The sequence below is a fragment of the Mandrillus leucophaeus genome, unplaced genomic scaffold, assembly GCF_000951045.1.
Source record: "Mandrillus leucophaeus isolate KB7577 unplaced genomic scaffold, Mleu.le_1.0 Scaffold247, whole genome shotgun sequence".
In the NCBI taxonomy this organism is placed as follows: Eukaryota; Metazoa; Chordata; class Mammalia; order Primates; family Cercopithecidae; genus Mandrillus; species Mandrillus leucophaeus.
In genome coordinates, this window is record NW_012102554.1 from 542,062 (window position 1) to 562,857 (window position 20,796).

A 20,796-nucleotide genomic window follows, 5' to 3' on the forward strand; every position below is an offset into this window, starting at 1 on the left:
TTGGCCTCCCAAAGTGCTGGGATTACAGACGTGGGCCACCGCACCCAGCCAACTTTTTTTTAAGTTAGAAGTATACCCTAATGATAAAAAGTATAGTATAGTATAGTATAGTATAGTATAGTATAGTATAGTATAGTATAGTATAGTATAAATACATAAACCAATAACGTAACTAATTATTATCAAGTACAGCAGGTCCTCAAAAAACATCATTTTGTGAAATGATGAGGAAAAAAATTGATTCCTAGCTGGAGCCTCTTTCATTGTAGAGTTTGCACATTCTTCCCACGTCTCCTCATGTGGGTTTTCTCTGAGTACTCCAGTTTCTTCCTTCACCCCGAAAATGTGCATTAGGTTGATTAATGTGTCTAAATTGTCCCAGTATGAGAGAGTGTGGGTGTGTGTGAGAGTGTGCCCTGCAATGAAATGGCATCCTGTCCAGGGTAGTTTCTGCCTTGCTCCCTGAGCTGCTGGGATAGGCTCCAGCCTCCCACTGACCCTGAACTGGAATAATTGGGTAAATAGTAATCTTACTTATTTGTATGAGTCTTTCTTAAATGTATGAATAGTTCACATTTATTTCATTGTTTAATATTAGAAGTGTATTTTGGTCTTTATTTAGAAGTTTGGTGATATTTTGTCACCAGAAATGTACTCTAGGAACTTACCTCTTATTTATATCAATTAACCTATGATAAACCTGGTTTTATTGTATGTCATTTTGCATGAAGTTGCAGTTTCCAAGAACTGATCAATGACATTGAGGACTTGCTGTAGTGTATACTGTACTTCATTGCATGCTTTTATACAACTGGCAGCACAGTATGTTTGTTTATATCAGCACCTATACAAACAATGCATTACATGACTAATGTGCTGCAGCCTTACCACAGCTACATTACTAGATAGTAGACATTTTTTAACTCCAATATAATAAGACCACTGTCATATATGTAGTCCTTCATTGACCAGAATGTTATTATGGGCTCATAACTGTGTATTAATATAAGGGCTAAATATATGGTAAGACTGATTTAATTAAACAAGGGGTCTGCAAATTATGGCCCATGGGCCTACCCAGCTCACTGCCTATTTTTGTTTTTGTTTTTATTATTTTATTTGTGTGTGTGTGTGTGTGTGTGTGTGCGCGCGCGCGTGCGCGCATGTGTATTTTAAGACAGGGTCTCACTGTCACCCAGGCTGGAATGCCATGGTGTGATCTTGGCTCACTGCAGCCTCAGCCTCCCAAGTGGCTGGGATAACAGGCAGGCGCCATGCCTGGCTAATTTTTGTATTTTTAGTAGAGACAGGGTTTCACCATATTTTCCAGGCTGGTTTCAAACTCCTGGCCTCAAGTGATCTGCTCACCTCGTCCTCCCAAAGTGCTGAGATTACAGGTGTGAGCCACTGCGCCCGGGTGCTGCCTGTTTTTATAAAGTTTTATTAGAACACCACCATGCCCCATTCATTTACCCATTGTCTGTGACTGTTTTCATACTGCATTGCCAGACTAGAATAGTTGCCACAGAGACTATATGGCCCACCAAAGCTGAGAATATTTACCATCGGTCCTTCTCAAAAAATGTTTGTTTTTAACAAACATTTAAATAGTAATTTGAGAAAAGTATGAAAAAGGAAGTATTCTAGACAGAATGATGTCATGGAGTTTTCTAGAAAATGGACTTGACCTTGCTTTGAAGTGTGAATACAGACACATAGTACATTAGTTTCAAGTGATTTCCAGATTTTTCCTTCAAATTTTTCTTCCAGTTCTACATTAAAATTAGATGAGTTAGGCCAGGCACAGTGGCTCATGCCTATAATCCCAGCGCTTTGGGTGGCTAAGGCAGGAGGATCACTTGAGACCAGAAGTTCAAGACCAGCCTGGGCTACATAGCTAGATTCTGTCTCTACAAAAAGTTATAAAAACCAGCGGGGCATGGTGGCAAACGCCCGTAGTCCCAGCTACTTGGGAGGGTAAGGCAGGAAGATTGCTTGAGTTCAGAAGTTTGAGGCTGTAGTGAGCCGTGATCATGCCACTGCGCTCTAGCCTGGCTCACACAGAAATGCTGTCTCTAAAAAAAAATACTTTTTTTGATGAAAATTTAAAAGTTAGATCATTTAGTATATTTGTGGTACACCCTATTTCTTGGCATACATACTCATTTATCAATGATATGTATATATGTTATACAGATTTAAAACATCGTTCTTTGTGGTGAATTATGGTGCAATGAGGATAGTAGATAAAACTAAAAGAAGCAGAATGGTCCTTTCTGTCATTCACGTACTTAAAACGGGTCCTTTTGCTCTTTTGACATTCTCACTGTTTTCAACACCTAAACATTTATCTTGGGAAAAAGGAAATCTTATGATGTTAATGTTGTTACTTTAATATGCATTGTACTCAACTATCAGGGGCATAAGGAAGGAAAAACTGTGTCAAGGAATTCAGAGACCACTCTATGGAGGCATCTTAACTCTTACATAGTTTTTATTCAAATAGAATTTTAAGGGAAACAATTTACATCTTTCCTCCGTATTCATCATCTTATAGATCAGGAATCAGCAAACTTTCTTTATAAAGGCCCAAATAGTGACTATTTTAGGCTTTATTGGACACACAGTCTCTGTCACAGCTACTCACCTCTGCCATCATAGCACAAAAGTAGCCAAAGTCAAATGGGTATCGCTGTTCCAATAAAATTTTACTTACAAATACGGATGACCAGCTCATAGATCAGTTTGCTGACCCATATTATAGGTCATCAGAAATTAGGAGGCAGCGTGTGATAGGTTAGTAATAGTCCATAATAATGAATAGGTTAATAACATGACCCTTGGACAAAATAAGGGTTTGAATTCTGGTTCCATTACATACTTGCCAAGTGACTTTGGGCAAGTCTTTGAGCTCAGTTTCTTCTTCTCTAAAAACAGACTTTCTGTTACAGGATTCTTGTAGGAATAACCTGAAAATGATGCATGTAAAACCCTTTGCACACTGTATAGCACACAGTAAGCACTCAATAATGATACTATATCTACTGTTACAGTGGTAATGTTATGGTGGTAATTTTAAGTGTATGGTGTAGGCTTGCTTCCATGGAGCACTGACCTGACATCTCATCATTATACTGCCACCAATTAGCTATGTGATCCTAGGTCTTGAAGTGGTTCTCAGCCCTGCTGCACAGACCCTGGAACATTTTAGAAATACAGGTGCCTAGGCCCCAACCCAAACTCACTAAATTAGTGAGTCTAGCATCCCTGGTAGTGAGATCTGGAAAGCTGTGTTTTTTAAGTGCTCCTGGAGATTCTAGTGAGTGGCTATCTGTGGACACCATTGGGCTCATTGATCTTTAAAAGCCCTTTTGAAGTCAAAGAACCAGTGATTTTCTTTTGTCAAAAGAATGCATTTATATAATTCTTAGTGATTAGCAGGTAAGATATTACATACTTTTTAGAGACAGGGTCTCTGTTTGTCACCCAGGCTAGAGTGCAGTGGACAATAACCTCAAACTGCTGAACTCAGGCAGTTCCCCCATGCCCGCCTCAGCTTCCCAAACCACTTAGGTTACAAGCACGAGCCACCATGCCTGGCCTGTGTACTTGTTCTTTTATTAGAATACTCAGGGTATTAAAGAAGAGGTAAAAATGTCTGATATTTTTGCACATTATTTCAAGGTTCTGAGAAGCCATGGTCAGTAATTTATATCTGAATCATAAATAGAACTTTCTATAAGCTGTTACAGAGCATCTCCCTCATATTTTTTTTCTGATTATGTAGTCTATTTTCATTACAGAAATTTAGAAAATACAGAAAAGTATACACAGAAATCACAAGAAACCCCACTATTCAGAATTAACCACTGTTTACTTTTTTTTTTCCCCTGATAAGTTCTAATTTGATTTTACTGTGGTCTGAGAGACAGTTTGTTGTGATTTCTATTCTTTTACATTTGCTGAGGAGTGTTTTACTTCCAATTATGTGGTCAATTTTAGAATAAGTGCGATGTAGTGCTGAGAAGAATGTATATTCAGTTGATTTGGGGTGGAGAGTTCTGTAGATGACTGTTAAGTCCACTTGGTCCAGAGCTGAGTTCAAGTCCTGGATATCCTTGTTAATTTTCTGTGTCGTTGATCTAATATTGACAGTGGGGTGTTAAAGTCTCACGTTATTATTGTGTGGGAGTGTAAGTCTCTTTGTAGGTCTGTAAGAACTTTATGAATCTGGGTGCTCCTGTATTGGGTGTGTATATATTTAGGATAGTTAGCTCTTCTTGTTGCATTGATCCCTTTACCATTATGTAATGGCTTTCTTTGTCTCTTTTTATCTTTGTTGGTTGAAAGTCTGTTTTATCAGAGACCAGGATTGCAACCCCTGCTAGCTTTTTTTTTTTTTTTTTTTCCGTTCTGTTTGCTTGGTAGATCTTCCTCCATCCCTTTATTTTGAGCTTGTGTGTGTCTTTGCACGTGACGTGGGTCTCCTGAGTACAGCACATTGATGGGTCTTGACTCTGTCCAATTTGTCAGTCTCTGTCTTTTAATTGGGGCATTTAGCCCATTTACATTTAAGGTTAATATTGCTATGTGTTAATTTGATCCTGTCATTATGATACTACTGGTTATTTTGCCCATTAATTGATGCAGTTTCTTCATAGCGTTAATGGTCTTTACAATTTGGCACGTTTTTGCAGTGGCTGGTACCGGTCGTTTCTTTCCATGTTTAGTGCTTCCTTCAGGAGCTCTTGTAAGGCAGGCCTGGTGGTGACAAAATCTCTCAGCATTTGCTTGTCTGTAAAGGATTTTATTTCTCCTTCACTTATGAAGCTTAGTTTGGCTGGATATGAAATTCTGGGTTGAAAATTCTTTTCTTTAAGAATGTTGAATATTGGTCCCCACTCTCTTCTGGCCTGTAGGGTTTCTGCTGAGAGATCCGCTGTTAGTCTGATGGGCTTCCCTTTGTGGGTAATCTGACCTTGCTCTCTGGCTGCCCTTAACATTTTTTCCTTCATTTCAACCTTGGTGAATCTGACAGTTATGTGTCTTGGAGTTGCTCTTCTTGAGGAGTATCTTTGTGGTGGTCTCTGTATTTCCTGAATTTGAATGTTGGCCTGCCTTGCTAGGTTGGGGAAGTTCTCCTGGATAATATCCTGAAGAGTGTTTTCTAACTTGGTTCCATTCTCCCCATCACTTTCAGGTACATCAATCAAACATAGATTTGGTCTTTTAACGTAGTCCCACATTTCTTGGAGGCTTTGTTCATTTGTTTTCACTCTTTTTTCTCTAATCTTGTCTTCTCGCTTTATTTCATTAATTTGATCTTCAATCACTGATATCCTTTCATCTGCTTGATCGAATCAGCTATTGAAGCTTGTGTATGCTTCACGAAGTTCTCGTACTGTGGTTTTCAGCTCCATCAGGTCATTTAAGGTCCTCTCTACACTGGTTATTCTATTTAGCCATTCGTCTAGCCTTTTTTCAAAGTTTTTTGCTTCCTTACAGTGGGTTAGAACATGCTGCTTTAGCCTGGAGAAGTTTGTTGTCACTGACCTTCTGAAGCCTGCTTCTGTCAGCTTGTCAGACTCATTCTCCATCCAGTTTTGCTCCCTTGTTAATGAAGAGTTGTGTCCCTTTGGAGGAGAAATAGCGTTCTGGCTTTTGGAATTTTCAACCTTTCTGCTCTGGCTGAGTAGATAAAACCCCACAAAGATAAGGTTTTATCTGCCTTTGGTTTTTGATGTTGGTGACCTACAAGTGGGGTTTTGGTGTGGGATGTCCTTTTCGTTGATGTTGATGCTATTCCTTTCTGTTTGTTAGTTTTCCTTCTGACAGACCAGCCCCTTAGCTGCAGGTCTGTTGGGAATTTGCTGGAGGTCCACTGCAGACCCTGTTTGCCTGGGTATCACCAGCAGAGGCTGCAGAACAGCAAATATTACTGCCTGATCCTTTCTCTGAAAGTTTCGTCCCACAGGGGCACCCACCTATGTGAGGTGTCTTTCGGTCCCTCCTGGGAGGTGTCTCCCAGTCAGGCTACATGGGGGTCAGGGACCCACTTGAGGAGGCAATCTGTCCATTATCGGAGCTCGAATGCCATGCTGGGAGAACCACTGTTCTCTTCAAAGCTGTCAGGCAGGGCTGTTTAAGTCTGGAGAAGCTGTCTGCTGCTTTTTGTTCAGATACGCCCTGCCCCACAGGTGGAATCTAGAGAGGCAGTAGGCCTTGCTGGGCTGCAGTGAGCTCCACCCAGTTCAGGCTTCCCTGCCACTTTGTTTACACTGTGAGCATAGAACTGCCTACTCAAGCCTCAGCATGGCAGATGCCCTTTCTCCGGCCAAACTTAAGCATCCCAGGTCAATCTCAGACTGCTGTGCTAGCAACAAGCAAGGATCCGTGGGCCTGGGACCCACTGTGCCAGGCACGGGAGGGAATCTCCTGGTCTGCTCGTTGCAAAGACCATGGGAAAAGCGCAGTGTTTGGGCAGGAGTGTACTGCTGCTCCAGGTACAGTCACTCATGGCTTCCCTTGGCTAGGAAAGGGTAATCCCCCAACTCCTTGCGCTTCCTGGGTGAGGCGATGCCCCGCCCTGCTTCAGCTCACCCTCCATGGGCTGCACCCACTGTCCAGCCATTCCCAATGAGATGAACCAGGTACCTCAGTTGGAAATGCAGAAATCACCCATCTTCTGCATCAATCTTGCTGGGAGCTGTAGACCAGAGCTCTTCTTATTCGGCCATCTTGGAAGTGACCCACCTCAACAATGTATTTTTTTAAAGTGTTGTGTTTTTGTTTTGGATCAGCTTTATTGAGGCTTAATACACATGTAATAATAAAATTCACTAATTTTAAATATATAGTCTGTATGTATGTTAAAATGTGTATATTTTGTCATTTTGACAAGTGTAAAAGTTATATAACAGCCACCATATTCATAATGTTGAATATTTTCACCACCTCAAAAAATGTCCTTATTCCCCTTGGTAGTGAGTCCCTTTCCTCAATCCCATGGTCCTTGGAAGCCATTGATCTGCTTTCTGTTACCATAGTTTTGTCTTTTCTAGAAGTTCACGTAAATGGAATTGTAGAGTATGTATGTGATCTTTCATGACTGGCTTTTTTTACTTAGCATAATCTGCAGCTTGATTTTAGAAACTACATAACGGTGCATTGTCTGAATGTACTATGATTTATTTAACCTATTTCCTATTATTAGATCCCAATATGTTGCTAATGTAAATAATTCTGTGATCATCTCCTTTTACATAAATTTCTATGTGCATCTCTAATTATATCCTTAGGATGAATTTCCAAAGTTGGAATTGCTGATCAAGAGGTAATAAACATTAAGGCTCTGGATTCATTTTGCCAATTTGCCCTTCAAAAAATTGTGTCTTTTCTCCCGTGTTTTATAATCATCACCACTGATGATAATCTCTCTCTAGAACACAAAATAGCCATTTTCTGAGATACTTCTCTCAATCTGTATCTTAAGCTTTCCTTCTTTCTTCTTACCAGGTAACCGCCAGAGTATATTTAAGAGCATAAGCTAAGTAAATTATACATTCATGTACTAGGAGGGCTTTCAAACTGTAATGTGTGTATCAGTCATCTGGGGAACATGTTAAAATGCAGCTTCTAATTCAGTAAGATGGGAGTAGAACCTGAGAGATTCTACTCCAGTATTTTTAATAAGCTCCCAGTAATACTGATGCTGCTGATTTGTGGATCACATTTTGTGTAGCAAGGTGCTGGTATATTTTGTAGTTGTTGATCTTATATTTATGAAGAGTTTCTGGAGAAATCTTTATGCTATAATGTTCAATGAAAAATGCACTTCAGAGTGTGTGTATGTGGTATATTTCAACTATATGACTGCATATGTGCATTGAAGAAAAATTGGAAAGGAATATACAGTCATGTTAACTGCACCTATTACAACTGTTTACAAAATTTATAGGTAGTTTTCATATCCATCTTTACACTTTATAGTTGTGCACAATCAGCATATCTTACTTTATAGGGAACCTAATAGACTTTGTCGTTACTTTATTTTCTAGCAGTACTAATGAAGATGAGGATTTGAATCCTGAACAGAAGATAGAAAGGGAGAAGGAGAGGCGGATGGCTAACAATGCCAGAGAACGCTTACGCGTGCGGGATATTAATGAAGCATTCAAAGAGCTTGGCCGAATGTGTCAACTTCACTTGAAGAGTGAAAAACCCCAAACAAAACTCCTTATTCTTCATCAAGCTGTGGCAGTCATCCTTAGTCTAGAACAGCAAGTCAGAGGTAAGTAGGTTCAGCCGAGATGTATAACTGTTCTGCTTCAGATGGGCAGACATTTCTGTTTATAGTTGCTCTTCTGCTTGGGGAAGTTGTTTGTTATTTCTCCCAGTACTTCTGCTACTGTATCATCAGGGTCGTTTTTCTTGTATTCTCACCTCTGTCTCACTGTATTACCCAGTATCTGTGGGCTCAGTGTTCTCGACCATTAGAGAGTAATTCTGTCAAACAAAGCAGAGAACAAGCAGCCTCTACCTGCTGCTCAGCAGTAGTGCTTTGTGTCCCTTTGCTCTGGTTGCTTCTGATCTCTCAACCATCAAATTTACCTGCCTGGACCTGCCCTCCTCCCTGCTCTTTATGTGTTTCCTACTTCTCTGTATTCATTTTCTTGCCTGCTCTACTTTAGAGTATCTACCATGCCCTGCTGGTTAATAGGATGCCTTGTCATGGTCCCTTCTGCCTTTGCCAGATACCTTTACACCCATATAAATAAGGTCTCAGGGCTTCTTTGTTGACTCCAGACCAGAAACACCAAAAACTTTTTGGGCTAACATACATTGGCATGCCTGTGTGTCCTTAAGGGCAAAACAGCTCACCCACTGCTGACTCACTTTCATTTTTCAGGAAGTTTGTTGCAGCCTTGAAGAACCTTTGAAACTTCATTTGTTCAATGTGTATTTATTGCATACCTCCTGTGTTCCAACCAGCTATGTCCTAGACCCTGGGTTGTCAAATAATAGAAACTTCTTGTCTTTAAGAGGTTTTACCATCAAGCTTGAGTTTCTCCATATACTTACATATTGTCTTAAAATATCCTAAGCCTTTTTGCAAGGAATTCATAGATGTGGCCCTAGGTTCCAGATCTGACCACTAGTCTCTCTGAAAGGAATTCTTTTGATTTTGTGTGAAGAAGGTTCAAAAAAGAATAGGGTGGGCAGATGCTTGAAAACTACAGCCATGGAGCCTCAGCATAGATTGCAGAACGGGTACTCTTTCTTAGGAAAACCAGAGTTAGAGAACTTAAACAAACTTGCAGAAATATATACAGTAGTAGTTAATTCATCGACTTCCCTCCAATATATTTAATGAATAAGAATGAGGGGTAGATCATTTTGTGTATAATCAACCTAACGTTAAAAATGGATACTTGATCCTCTTCTCCCAAGGTCCTTGAAATATCTGTGGAGTATAAATGTTAATGAAACCTAATCTTCAAAGAGTTATAGACTCCCTTGGGATATCCATAAGGAGGCAGATTGTTACCCACTCACCTGTGGCAGAAGCAGTGGTTCCTTGAACTACTGATACCTCCTGTCACTTTACCAATGTTTTTTTTTTTTTCTTGAATTGTGTCTGACACCCTTTGTCTCGCTCTGAAGGCAGCAAGGCACCTGTGTTCAGTAGTTCAAGTACACTCCTCCTCCTCCTCTTCAGCCCAGGATATCTTCTACCCTGACCTCACCCAGCCATTTATTGTTAAAGCCACTGCCTCCATCTCAGCTGTGAAAATCTTACTGTCTGGTCAACAGGAGTACCAGAATTTATTCTAATACACAGCATCTTTTCCTCCTGTAGTGCATTAGAATCAGAATGCAGTCATTTGTGTTTTAAAAAACTTTTTTTTTTTAAACACAGAGATACCTACTTCAGATCTAAGCCATTAAAACGAGAAATACTTCTGTGTTTGAAAAACACAAACATAAATAAATAAAACATAAATTCTACCATGCCTAGATGGACCTTATTCATTTGTAACATTGGAATTTGCGGTGGTTCCATGCGGGCACCTAGAACAGAAAAGCTGAGTCTGAGAGAAGATCTATCATCTAGGCTTTCTTACTACTGACTTTCTGGTCTGTTATGGGTACTGACTATTTCATACAGTTCTGCAAAGCTCTGTCTAAGGAGTCTTTGATGAGAGTTTGAACAGATTTCACATACACTGAACTGTAACTTCGTTAGGGATTGCTTTGATATTCAGAAAAGCCTACTTCTCCCCTGCCTTCAGGCTGGGCTTGAAGCCTTGTCTTAGGACTTTACATAAAAGCCCAGGGATCTTTGTAAGACATGTATGTATGTAGGTATGTATGTAGGTATGTATGTATAGATGGTCTCATTGTTGTCCAGGCTGGTCTTGAAATCCTGGCCTCAAGCATCTATAGGCTCAAGCCACCATGCCTGGGCTCAGGCTCCCTGAAGGACACTATGGTGGCTGTCATATAGGGTTTAGAACCCTTCATACAGGCCACAGTACCTGTGCCTTGTCTTTGGCAACACCTTCAGAGTTTTGTATAGCCACTGTCTTTTCCTTGATTTACCTATAGTTTTGAGTTATTTTGGTGACTTGATCACTTTTGAGAGCCTCTTCATCCCTACAGGGACCCTCCTTCGCAGTCCCTGATCCAGCACTTTCTATAAAATCAGCTTTTGTTTACATGACCTATTTGGGCATCCTCTGCACTCAGGCTTCCCTTCTGGTTTGGGATGATGCTTCAAGACTGTATCTGATTGTGACCCAACCTGTCACAATCCCTGGATAAGTAGTTTTACCAGGAGGCAAGCTGACCCAGGTCTAGCAGTTCATTCCAGAGAAGAGTGAGAAGAGTGGCTTCTCTTCTAAGCCTCAGATTGTGCCAGAGCATTTTTTGTGCCTTGTTGCCCCACCTGTCAAACCCTAAGTCCCCACTGCCAATTTAAGCTTTTCCATTTTCCTGACTACGTTATTTGTACCTTTGCCATTTTTATTAAACAAATGACCTTCAAGTTTGTACTGTCGGCATTACTCAGGACTCAGTGGTTAAACATTTCCTCCTCTCAAGCTCTTTCACAGGTCAGCTCAGTCAGCTCACTGTTCTTTTGATAATTTCGTGATAAGAGAACTATTAGATTTTCAGTTTCCTGTTCTCCAAGTGAGTTTGAAGATAAATGGTCTAGGACAGTGGTTTTGAAATCTGGCTGGTCCCAGAAGCACCTGAAGCTTTTCTTTTCTCAAACAGTTCCAAACCTTGCCCCCAGGGGATTCTGGTGCAATGAGATGGTTAAATTTGGTAGACTTAGCATATGCAGTGATGATACTACAGTCTTTCCTGCATCCCCACTAACATAAATAAAAATGACATTTATTTTAACCCGCAATGACAAATGAGAGAGGAGACCATAGCAGATGAAATAGCAAAAGCTGCATGTAGGATAGAAAGTCAATGGAATAGTGGTACTTACTTACTTGTTTCTAAGTACCAAAGAATACATGTCTCAAGAGTGGTAAGATCTAATGTTGTGCTAAACACATTGATTTCTTAAATGCCCTGAAGTTAAAATACATAATCATGAAATTTCAGGGCATTAGGGTAAAAACAATATTCTAAAGCTTCTGGAGATAAAATATAAATAGCTTACAGATAAAGAAACAAGAATCAAAATATCATCAGCGTTCTGGACAGTAGTACTGGATTCCAGGAGATAGTGGAGCAGTACCTTCAAATTTCTGAGGAAAATAATTTCAACCTAGAATTCTTTTTTTTTTTTTTTTTGAGACACAGTCTCGCCCTGTCACCCAGGCTAGAGTGCAGTGGTGTGACCTTGGCTCACTGCATCCTCTGCCCTCTGAGTTCAAGTGATTCTCCTGCCTCAGCCTCCTCCATAGCTGGGATTACAGGCACACACCACCATGCCCAGTTAATTTTTATATTTTTAGTAGAGACAGGGTTTCACATGTTGACCAGACTGGTCTGAAACTCCTGACCTCAGGTGATCCACCTACCTCAGCCTCTCAAAGTGCTGAGATCACATACGTGAGCCACCACACCTGGCCGGTTTCAACCTAGAATTCTATATGTTGCCAGACAATCAAAGGTGAAAGTAGAATGAAACTATTCCACATAAGCTGGGTGTGTGCCTGTAGTCCCAGCTACTTGGGATGTTGAGTCAAGAGAACCACTTGAGCCCAGGAATTTGAGGCTGAAGCGAGCTATGATCATGCTGCTACACTCCAGCCTGGGTGACAGTGCCAAGTCCACCCTGTCTCTAAATAAAAATTAAGTTGGCAGCCGGGCACAGTGACCCACACCTGTAATCCCAGCACTTTGGGAGGCTGAGGCGGGCAGATCACGAGGTCAAGAGATCGAGACCATCCTTGGCAACATGGTGAAACCCCGTCTCTACTAAAAATACAAAAATTAGCTGGGTGTGCTGGTGCACACAAGAAGTCCCAGCTACTAGGGAGGCTGAGGCAGGAGAATCGCTTGAACCCAGGAGGCAGAGGTTGCAATGAACCAAGATTGCACCACTGCACTCCAGCCTGGCGACAGAGTGAGACTTCGTCTAAAAAAAAAAAAAAAAAAATTGAGTTGGCTAGGCACAGTGGCTTATGTCTATAATCCCAGCACATGGGAGGCCAAGGCAGGAGGATCGCTTGAGCCTAGGAGATGGCTGGAGACCAGCCTGAGCAACATAATTAGGCCCCATCTCTTAAAAATTTTTAAAAATTAGCTGGGCATGGTGGCTCACATCTGTAGTACCAGCTGCTTGGGAGGCTGAGGTGGGAGGATCGCTTGAGCCCTAGAAGATTGAGGCTACAGTGAGCTATGATTGTAGGACCACACTCCAGTCTGGGCAGCAGAGTGAGAACCTATCCCAAAGAAGAAAAAAAAAAAAAGATATTTCAGATATGCAAATCCTTTAAAAATTGACCTTCCTTGTACATTCTTTTAAAAAATAGAGACAGGGTCTCACTGTGTTGCCCAGGGTGGTCTCAAACTCCTGGCACAAACGGTCCTCCCACCTCAGCCTTCCAGGTAACTGGAACTGCAGGCATTAGCCACCATACCTGGCTCATGTATATTTTTTCAGAAAGCATCTGGAACATATGCTTTAGCCAAATAAGTGCATAATCAACAAAGACAAATGCTATAGAATCCAGGAAACAAAGGATTTAAGATAGAAAAACAGCAAAAAGAAATCCCATGACAAGAGCTACTGGGCCTAGAGAGCAACTAATCCATTGAAAATTGAATATTATTAGCAGCAGAAGAAAGGTTTCCAAGGAAAGAAAATGGAATTAATTGATAATACGATGTGTTCAAGATTAGGAAAATATATTGATAGACATTTATTAGATCTCTTGGAGCATTCAGTGGTGGGGTTGGGGAGATGGAATTTGCATTACTAACATGAAAAAACAAGTAACTAACTATAGGAAAAATAAACAGTTATATGAGCAAGGGAGCAATTACTGTAAAAAAAAGTTTTTCTTTCTCTTTTTTTTTCCAAGTTAAGGTCAGATGGGCAATGTGCTGAGGTCATAACAAATTTGGAGGGTGGCACATCTCACACACACTCATGAACACCCAGTCATCATGCTCATGAACTACAAAAGGATCAAATCTTTCCTCCCTCCCTCCTTCCCTCTCTCTCCCTCCCTCCCTCTCTCTCCCTCTGTCCCTCCCCCTCTCTCTTTCTGTCCCTCCCCCTCCCTCCCTCCATCTCTCTCTCTTTTTCTTTCTTTCTTTTCTTTCTTTTTCTTCTTTCTTTCCTCCTTTTTTCTTTTTCTTTCTCTCCTTTCTTTTTGTCTTATGCTTTCTTTCTGCCTTTCTTTCTTTTTCATTCTTTCCTTGTGTCTTCCTTCCTTTTGTTTTTTCTTTCTCCTTTCCTTTCCTTTTTTTCTTTTCTTGTCTTGTATTTTCTTTTCTTTCCTTTCCTTTTCTTTCTTCCTCAGGGTTTTGCTCTCTTGCCCAGGCGGGAGTGCAGTGGCACAATCATGACTCACTGCAGTCTCAACCTCCCAGGCTCAAGTGATGCTCCTACCTCAACCCCCTAAGTAGCTGGGACTACAGGCGGGTACCAGCACGCCTGGCTAATTTTTAAATTTTTGTAGAGACAGGGTCTCACTATCTTGCCCAGGCTACTGTAAAATTCTTACTTCGGCAGCTATCTCCATATAGTCATAATAACATAAATATTTTCCTAGTCATAATAATGTCAGAAGTGACTAGTGAGTTAGCCAAAAGTTTTGCTATAAACATGTGGCAAAGTTGATGTTATAAGAGAGTGAAGTCCTCAGCTACATAAGAAGTCAATAGATTGAATTCCCGTAATTGAAATTTTGGAAGACATATTTCTCATGCCCTGCAGGTAATGAGAAGTACCAGACATTTCTGGCTACTTAACACACGTTTGCCATGGTCTTCTGTCTCACACCAAGAGGTATGAAAGAGTAGCCTTAGCTTTTTTTGAATCAAGGTTGTGTATTTACTTTACATTTCCTAGAGTCTGCCATAGTATTGTTCCTCCTGCCGGAAGTGTTCTTTGTCTGACTCTAGGAATCTGGAAAATCTTGCCTAATTTACTGAGTTTTTGGTGCTGGTCCTTCCCAGCATTTCTCATCATGTCTCTTAGATCCTGGTGTGATAGAGTCACTGTTAGCTCAGAGCAATTTTCCATTATAAAGAGAAATGTGAGCCTTTTTTCAGTTGGAAAATTTTCACATCTCACATTCTCCTCTTAAGTTTTACATACTAATTTATGCCCTCTTCTCAGTCTCTCGGGTCGTTATATGAGACTTAACCTCTACAGTCTCTCTTTTATTTTTTTTTGGAGACAGAGTTTCGCTCTTCTTGTCACCCAGGCTGGAGTGCAATGGCGCGATCTCAGCTCACTGCAGCCTCCGTCTCCCTAGTTCAAGTGATTCTCCCGAGTAGCTGAGATTATAGGCACTTGCCACCATGCCCGGCTAATTTTTTGTGTTTTTAGTAGAGACCATGCAGGCTAGTCTCAAACTCCTGACCTCAGGTGATCCACCTGTTGTGGCCTCCCAAAGTGGTGGGATTACAGGCATGAGCCACCGCACCCGGCCCACAGTCTCTTATAAAAAATAAACTGATGAAGGACAAACTCTTATTTGTTAGAGGTGCACAACTACTTATTAAGAAAGTAGCTCTTAATATTTTTTACATAATGATGAACATGGTATTTTCTCCTACTAGTTATCCTGCTACATTAACTAAGAGTATATCTTTCTTTCTTCATTCATTCATTCTTCTTATAGTTGTTTAGGCTCTGTGTCTTTCCGTAAATACAAGGGCTTAGAAAATTAGAACTCTAAAATGAAATTTTATTAATATTCATCACTGGTAGTCAGGAGTCAGCTAAGTTTACCGTAATGAAGTTTTGTTTACTTTTTTAAAAGTTCAATGCAAGCTATAAATGTTGATTGAAATATATACATTCAAATCCACTTTTACCTCACTTTAAAGGGAAAGCCAGCACAGTGGCACTTGCTGGTAGTCCCAGCTTTTTGACAGGCTGAGGTGGGAGGATCCTTTCAGCCCAGGAGTTGAAGGCAAGCCTGGGCAACGTAGTGAGACCCCATCTCTGAAAAAATGGTCGGGGGTGGGGTGGAGACATGGAAAAAGGAGAGCTGTAATAATGATACATCGGCTATGCCCTCATTTCAAGAAAATCTGACATAAAATATTACAACTTCTAAAAAATACTATTTTCATTCCATACTAATTACAAATGATCCCTTTATATTATATTCATTAGGGCATTTTAATCCATTTATAAAAATATGTGGAGCAACTTTTAACCTGTATGTTATAATCAAATAATCAAATAAAAAACTATATCAGAAGCTATGGATATCTTGGGCTTAAAACTCATTTTTTTAAAAATCCAACAGAAATAGTAGTGTGTAAGTAGATTTTGATCCAGTGGGTCTTTGATTTGATGGATTTTCTTTCCCTTTATTTCTCACAATAGCACCCTATTTCTTTTTTTTTGTTTTTGTTTTTTTTGAGACAGTGTCTCCCTCTGTTATCCAGGCTGGAGTGCAGTGGTGCAATCACTGCACCTTTGACAACTGTCGGGCTCAAGTGATCCTTGTACCTCTCAGCTTATTCTTTAACCTCTTTTGAAAATGCCCATGTCACAGATCCCATGCGGTCTTCTTTGTTATCATAAAAATAAGAAGCAGCAGAGGTTTTTACCACCCTTTTAATAACACCTCCAGCAATAGAAAGACCAACTCAGTCATCTCGTTTCACATATATATCAAAGTAGAAAAGTAACATGTGCACCAATTATCTATCCCTCTCCCTTGAACTGGCACATTTCCTATAGAAGAGGGGTCCCCAACCCCTGGGCCCTGGACCAGTACCAGTGGCCTGTTAGGAACCGGACTGGCTGCACAGCAGGAGGTGAGCAGAGAGCAATCCAGCGAAGCTTCATCTGTATTTACAGACACTCCCCATTATTTGCATCTCTACCTCCTGTCAGATCAGCAGCAGCATTAGATTCTCATAGTGTGAACCCTATTGTGAACTGCATATGCAAGGTATCTGGGATCTAGGTTGCCTGCTCCTTATGAGAGTCTAATGCCTGATGACCTGTCCTTCTGTCCCATTACCCCCAGGTGGGGCCATCTCGTTTCAGGGAAACAGGCTCAGGGCTGCCACTGACTCTATATTATGGTGACTTGTGTAATTATTTCATTTTATATTACAATGTAATAATAATAGAATTACAGTGCACAATAAATGTAATGTGTTTAAGTCATCGTGAAACCATCCTGCTCCCTTCCCCCCGTACCCAGATCATGGAAAAATTGTCTTTCACGAAACCAGTTCCTGATACCAGAAAGGTTGGGGATCACTGCTTTAGAGGAATAGCTGAGGATATCTCTTACTTTATCCTTTTCTGAACTGGTAACTTTTAGATAAAGCACAGATGTCTCTCTCTAAGTACAAGATGTCAGCATTCATGTCAATTCAGTGTACCGTGTCTTAGCAGGACATTGAAGAGACTTGGTAGCCTAATAACAAGAACATTTGCCAAAATGTTTGAGTGAAGAGTAGCATTTTGATTTAAATCAAATCAAACCCTAGAAGACTAAATCATGAGCAAAAAAAATGAAGAAAACACAAAATGGTCACTTAGAAGTATAAATCTGGAGGCTCAGTTCAATGCTGAGGTTTTGTGTGAACACATTGTTTCTTCTGTGTGATGGTACTTAGTATGGGAACGAAGTTACACAGAGATTGGTAATCCCCACAGAAAGAAAATAACGCAATTTGTTCAGCTTGAGACCTAATTTATAACTTAAAACCATAGTGATAAAAATTCTTTCCTCCTGTTTTAGAGAGGAACCTTAACCCCAAAGCAGCCTGCCTTAAGAGAAGGGAAGAAGAAAAAGTTTCTGCCGTATCGGCAGAGCCGCCAACCACACTGCCAGGAACCCATCCTGGGCTTAGTGAAACTACCAACCCTATGGGTCATATGTAAACATCAGCCAGGTAAGTACGGGTTTGAAAAGAAACAAGGAAATAACCTTAAGACTCATCTTAAACTGGGTTAGAATCTTTGAACAGAATTCTCTAGTGAGCAGTGGCCATTGTAAAGGTCACAGGTAATTTGAAATACAACAGTTTGTCTTTCTGTTACATTATCAGACTTAGAGAGCCAGTGTCATTTTATACAAAATTACCATTTTCTTCAAAGTGTGACAGTACCTTGTGACTTTGGTTCTTCTGTTCTGAATCGTCATGTTTACCCATTTACATGAGTGTCTTCCTGATCCAAGAAGAAATAATAAAGTGACTCAACCATCAGAAAACGTTCCTGCTACCACTCATGTTCTTCATTTCTTTATTCAGAAATGCTTGACTATATCATCAACCAGTTTTCTGCTAATTATCTAGCTCTTTGTCATGAAGCCTTTATATATGAAAAAGTTATTACTTCTATTTGGATCAATAATGCAAGTTTATGATATGATGCTTCCTCCCCACTTGCAAGCACATCAGTTAACACCTTCTAGAATCTATTAATGTATGTGAAGTTATTATATATGGTAGAGCCAGAATGCCCTTCTCTCTGGTGGAATTTTACTTGTTCAAGGACTATTCTTTATATCTTTCTCTTCATGGACTAAACACAATTCAGTTCCTTGTGATTTTTTTTTTTTTCCTCAAGACGGAGTCTCGCTTTTTTTTCCTCAAGACGGAGTCGCCCAGGCTGGAGTGCAGTGGCACAATCTCGGCTCACTGCAGCCTCTGCCTCCCAGATTCCAGCGATTCTCCTGCCTCAGCGTCCCGAGTAGACTAGCTGGGATTACAGGTGCGCACCACCATGCCTGGCTAATTTTTGTATTTTTAGTAGAGATGAGGTTTCACCATGTTGGCCAGGCTGGTCTCGAACTCCTGACCTCAAGTGATCCACCCGCCTCAGCCTCCCAAAGAGCTAGGATTACAGGCGTGAGCCACCTCACCCGGCTGGTAACTTCACTTTTATAACCTGCCTTCAGCAGTATGTAGGTTTTTTTCCCAATTTTATCAACAGATTAAAAGTAGTAAGTAAAGGCAGATGAGTGTGGGGTGTGGAACAGAAAAAAAATACCAAGTGCAGTTTCATTTGGTCAGTTTTGTGGCTATCTCATTTTGAACTGAAAGTCTGGAATTTGATAGAATATTTGATAGATAAACTACAAATATTACTAACTCACCTTTTCCTGAGGTTGTAGTTCCTGAGGTTGTAGTTCCTACAACCACTATATATAGAGGGTCAAATGAGACCACATATAGGGTCAAACCAGAACACACAGAAGATTTCATTTAGGGTAAAAGAAAGAAAGAGTTAAAGCAGTTATTTCATAAGTCAATTATAACTGTAACGTTAGCACACTGGAGAAAACCTCAAACTACCTCCCCCACAGAAAGTATCCAGCAGTCTAAGAGATTGTACATGTCAGAGACTTTAGGCAAGAGCTAGTTTACAGATCCTCTAAAACCTAAATCATTGTTTCATACTCTACAGAAAATATAGACTACTATGAAACAATAAGTATTTTTGTTTCAAAAATAAACCTTGAAGTTTTTTTGTTTGTTCGAGATTTTTTGTTGTTGTTGGTTTTGTTGTTCGTTTGTTTTGAGATGGAGTTTCACTCTGTCACCTGAGCTGGAGTGCAATGGCGCGATCATCTCGGCTCACTGCAACTCTCGCCTCCTGGGTTTGAGCAATTCTTCCACCTCAGCCTCCTGAGTAGCTGGGATTACAGACATACACCACCACACCCAGCTAATTTTTTTGTATTTTTAGTAGAGACGGGGTTTCACCAGGTTGCCCAGCCTGGTCTCAAACTCCTGACCTCAAGCGATCCGCCCGCCTCGGCTTCCCAAAGTGCTGGGATTACAGGTGTGAGCCGCTGAGCCCAGCTAAAAAATTAACTTTGAAGTTTTAAAATAAAACCATGCCACTATTTATCAGTGCAAAAGAGACTTTCTAAATTGATAGATTATTTCAAAGAAGAGTGATGGGAGAGGTAACTTCTTAAGCCCAGGTCCCAGATAACCACCAAGCTGTGAAAAAGAGCACTAGTCATTCTGCCCTAACACTTCTCTTGGAGCCTATGTCTTAGTTTTCTTGTCTCGCTCTAGTTAGTTCTACCCATTTCCTCTTGTTTTCTTCCCAGTCCCTCTCTCTTACTCCTTCAACTTTGTCTTCTCATTCTCATGTCTCATTTCCTTCTGTTTACTTCCTGTGCTTTTACTACTTCTGTATTTCATACTGCTTTCATAGCTCTACCCTTACCTCTTTATAATGTGGAAATTTTCTCACTTAGGTTAAAATTAAACTTTGGGCATTCCCACCTATCAAAAAAGGATCAAGAATTCTTTTAAGTTTAAAAAGGCATCAAGATATGAGACATGTAGTGAATGCACTTTATTCCGTAGGTTGTATAGGCTAGTGTTTGTCATCTTAGAATATGTGCTAAGGTTGCTAATTTCATAAAGATAGTTATCTGGTTTCATGAATTGGATAGCAGATTAAAAGCAGCAAGAGACAGGGCAGCAGGAAAAATGCTACTAGAATCAAAATGGCTAAGACATGACCACAGAATGACTGGTTATAAACATACAAAAATTAGCTATCATGTAATGTAGGCCAAGTAGCTTTGAATATCTTAGTTTTCCATCCCTAAGAGCATCGCTGTGTACCTAAACAATACTGTGGTTATTGTTTAATAAGGAAGTAAAAGTTATGATTCTATCATATCTAAAACTATTTTATTAATTTAGTTAATTTTTAACTAAATAGATATATATTATATATTTACATATATATATGTTTCATTTGGTCAGTTTTGTGGCTATCTCATTTTGAACTGAAAGTCTGGAATTTGATAGAAAAACTACAAATATTAGTAACTCACCTTTTCCTGAGGGATTTAGTTCCTACCACCACTACATATATAGCGTCAAACCAGACCACACAGATTTCATTTAGGGTAAAAGAAAGGAAGAGTTAAGGTTGCTAATTTCATAAAGATAGTTACCTGGTTTCATGAATTGGATAGCAGATTAAAAGCAACAAGAGACAGGGCAGATGTATATTATATACATCTGTATAAATATATATATATATATTTATATATATAATATATTTACAGAGTTACCTCTATATATATTATATTGGGAACATAAGTATGTATAGAATTTGTACTAATAGAGTAAAATGTT

At 40.1% G+C, this 20,796-nt stretch overlaps 1 protein-coding gene across 6 annotated transcripts in view; it reads left to right on the top strand.

Annotated features, from left to right (window-relative positions):
• The window catches only part of TCF12 (transcription factor 12), a 377,169-nt gene that overhangs the window by 353,301 nt on the left and 3,072 nt on the right, over window positions 1-20,796 (top strand). For all 6 annotated transcript variants that reach the window (XM_011983162.1, XM_011983160.1, XM_011983161.1 and 3 more), the window contains 2 exons: window positions 8,058-8,290; window positions 17,421-17,574. In XM_011983162.1, coding sequence (XP_011838552.1) covers window positions 8,058-8,290; window positions 17,421-17,563 — 376 coding nt within the window. In that variant the 3' untranslated portion in view covers window positions 17,564-17,574. The remainder of the gene's footprint in view (window positions 1-8,057; window positions 8,291-17,420; window positions 17,575-20,796) is intronic.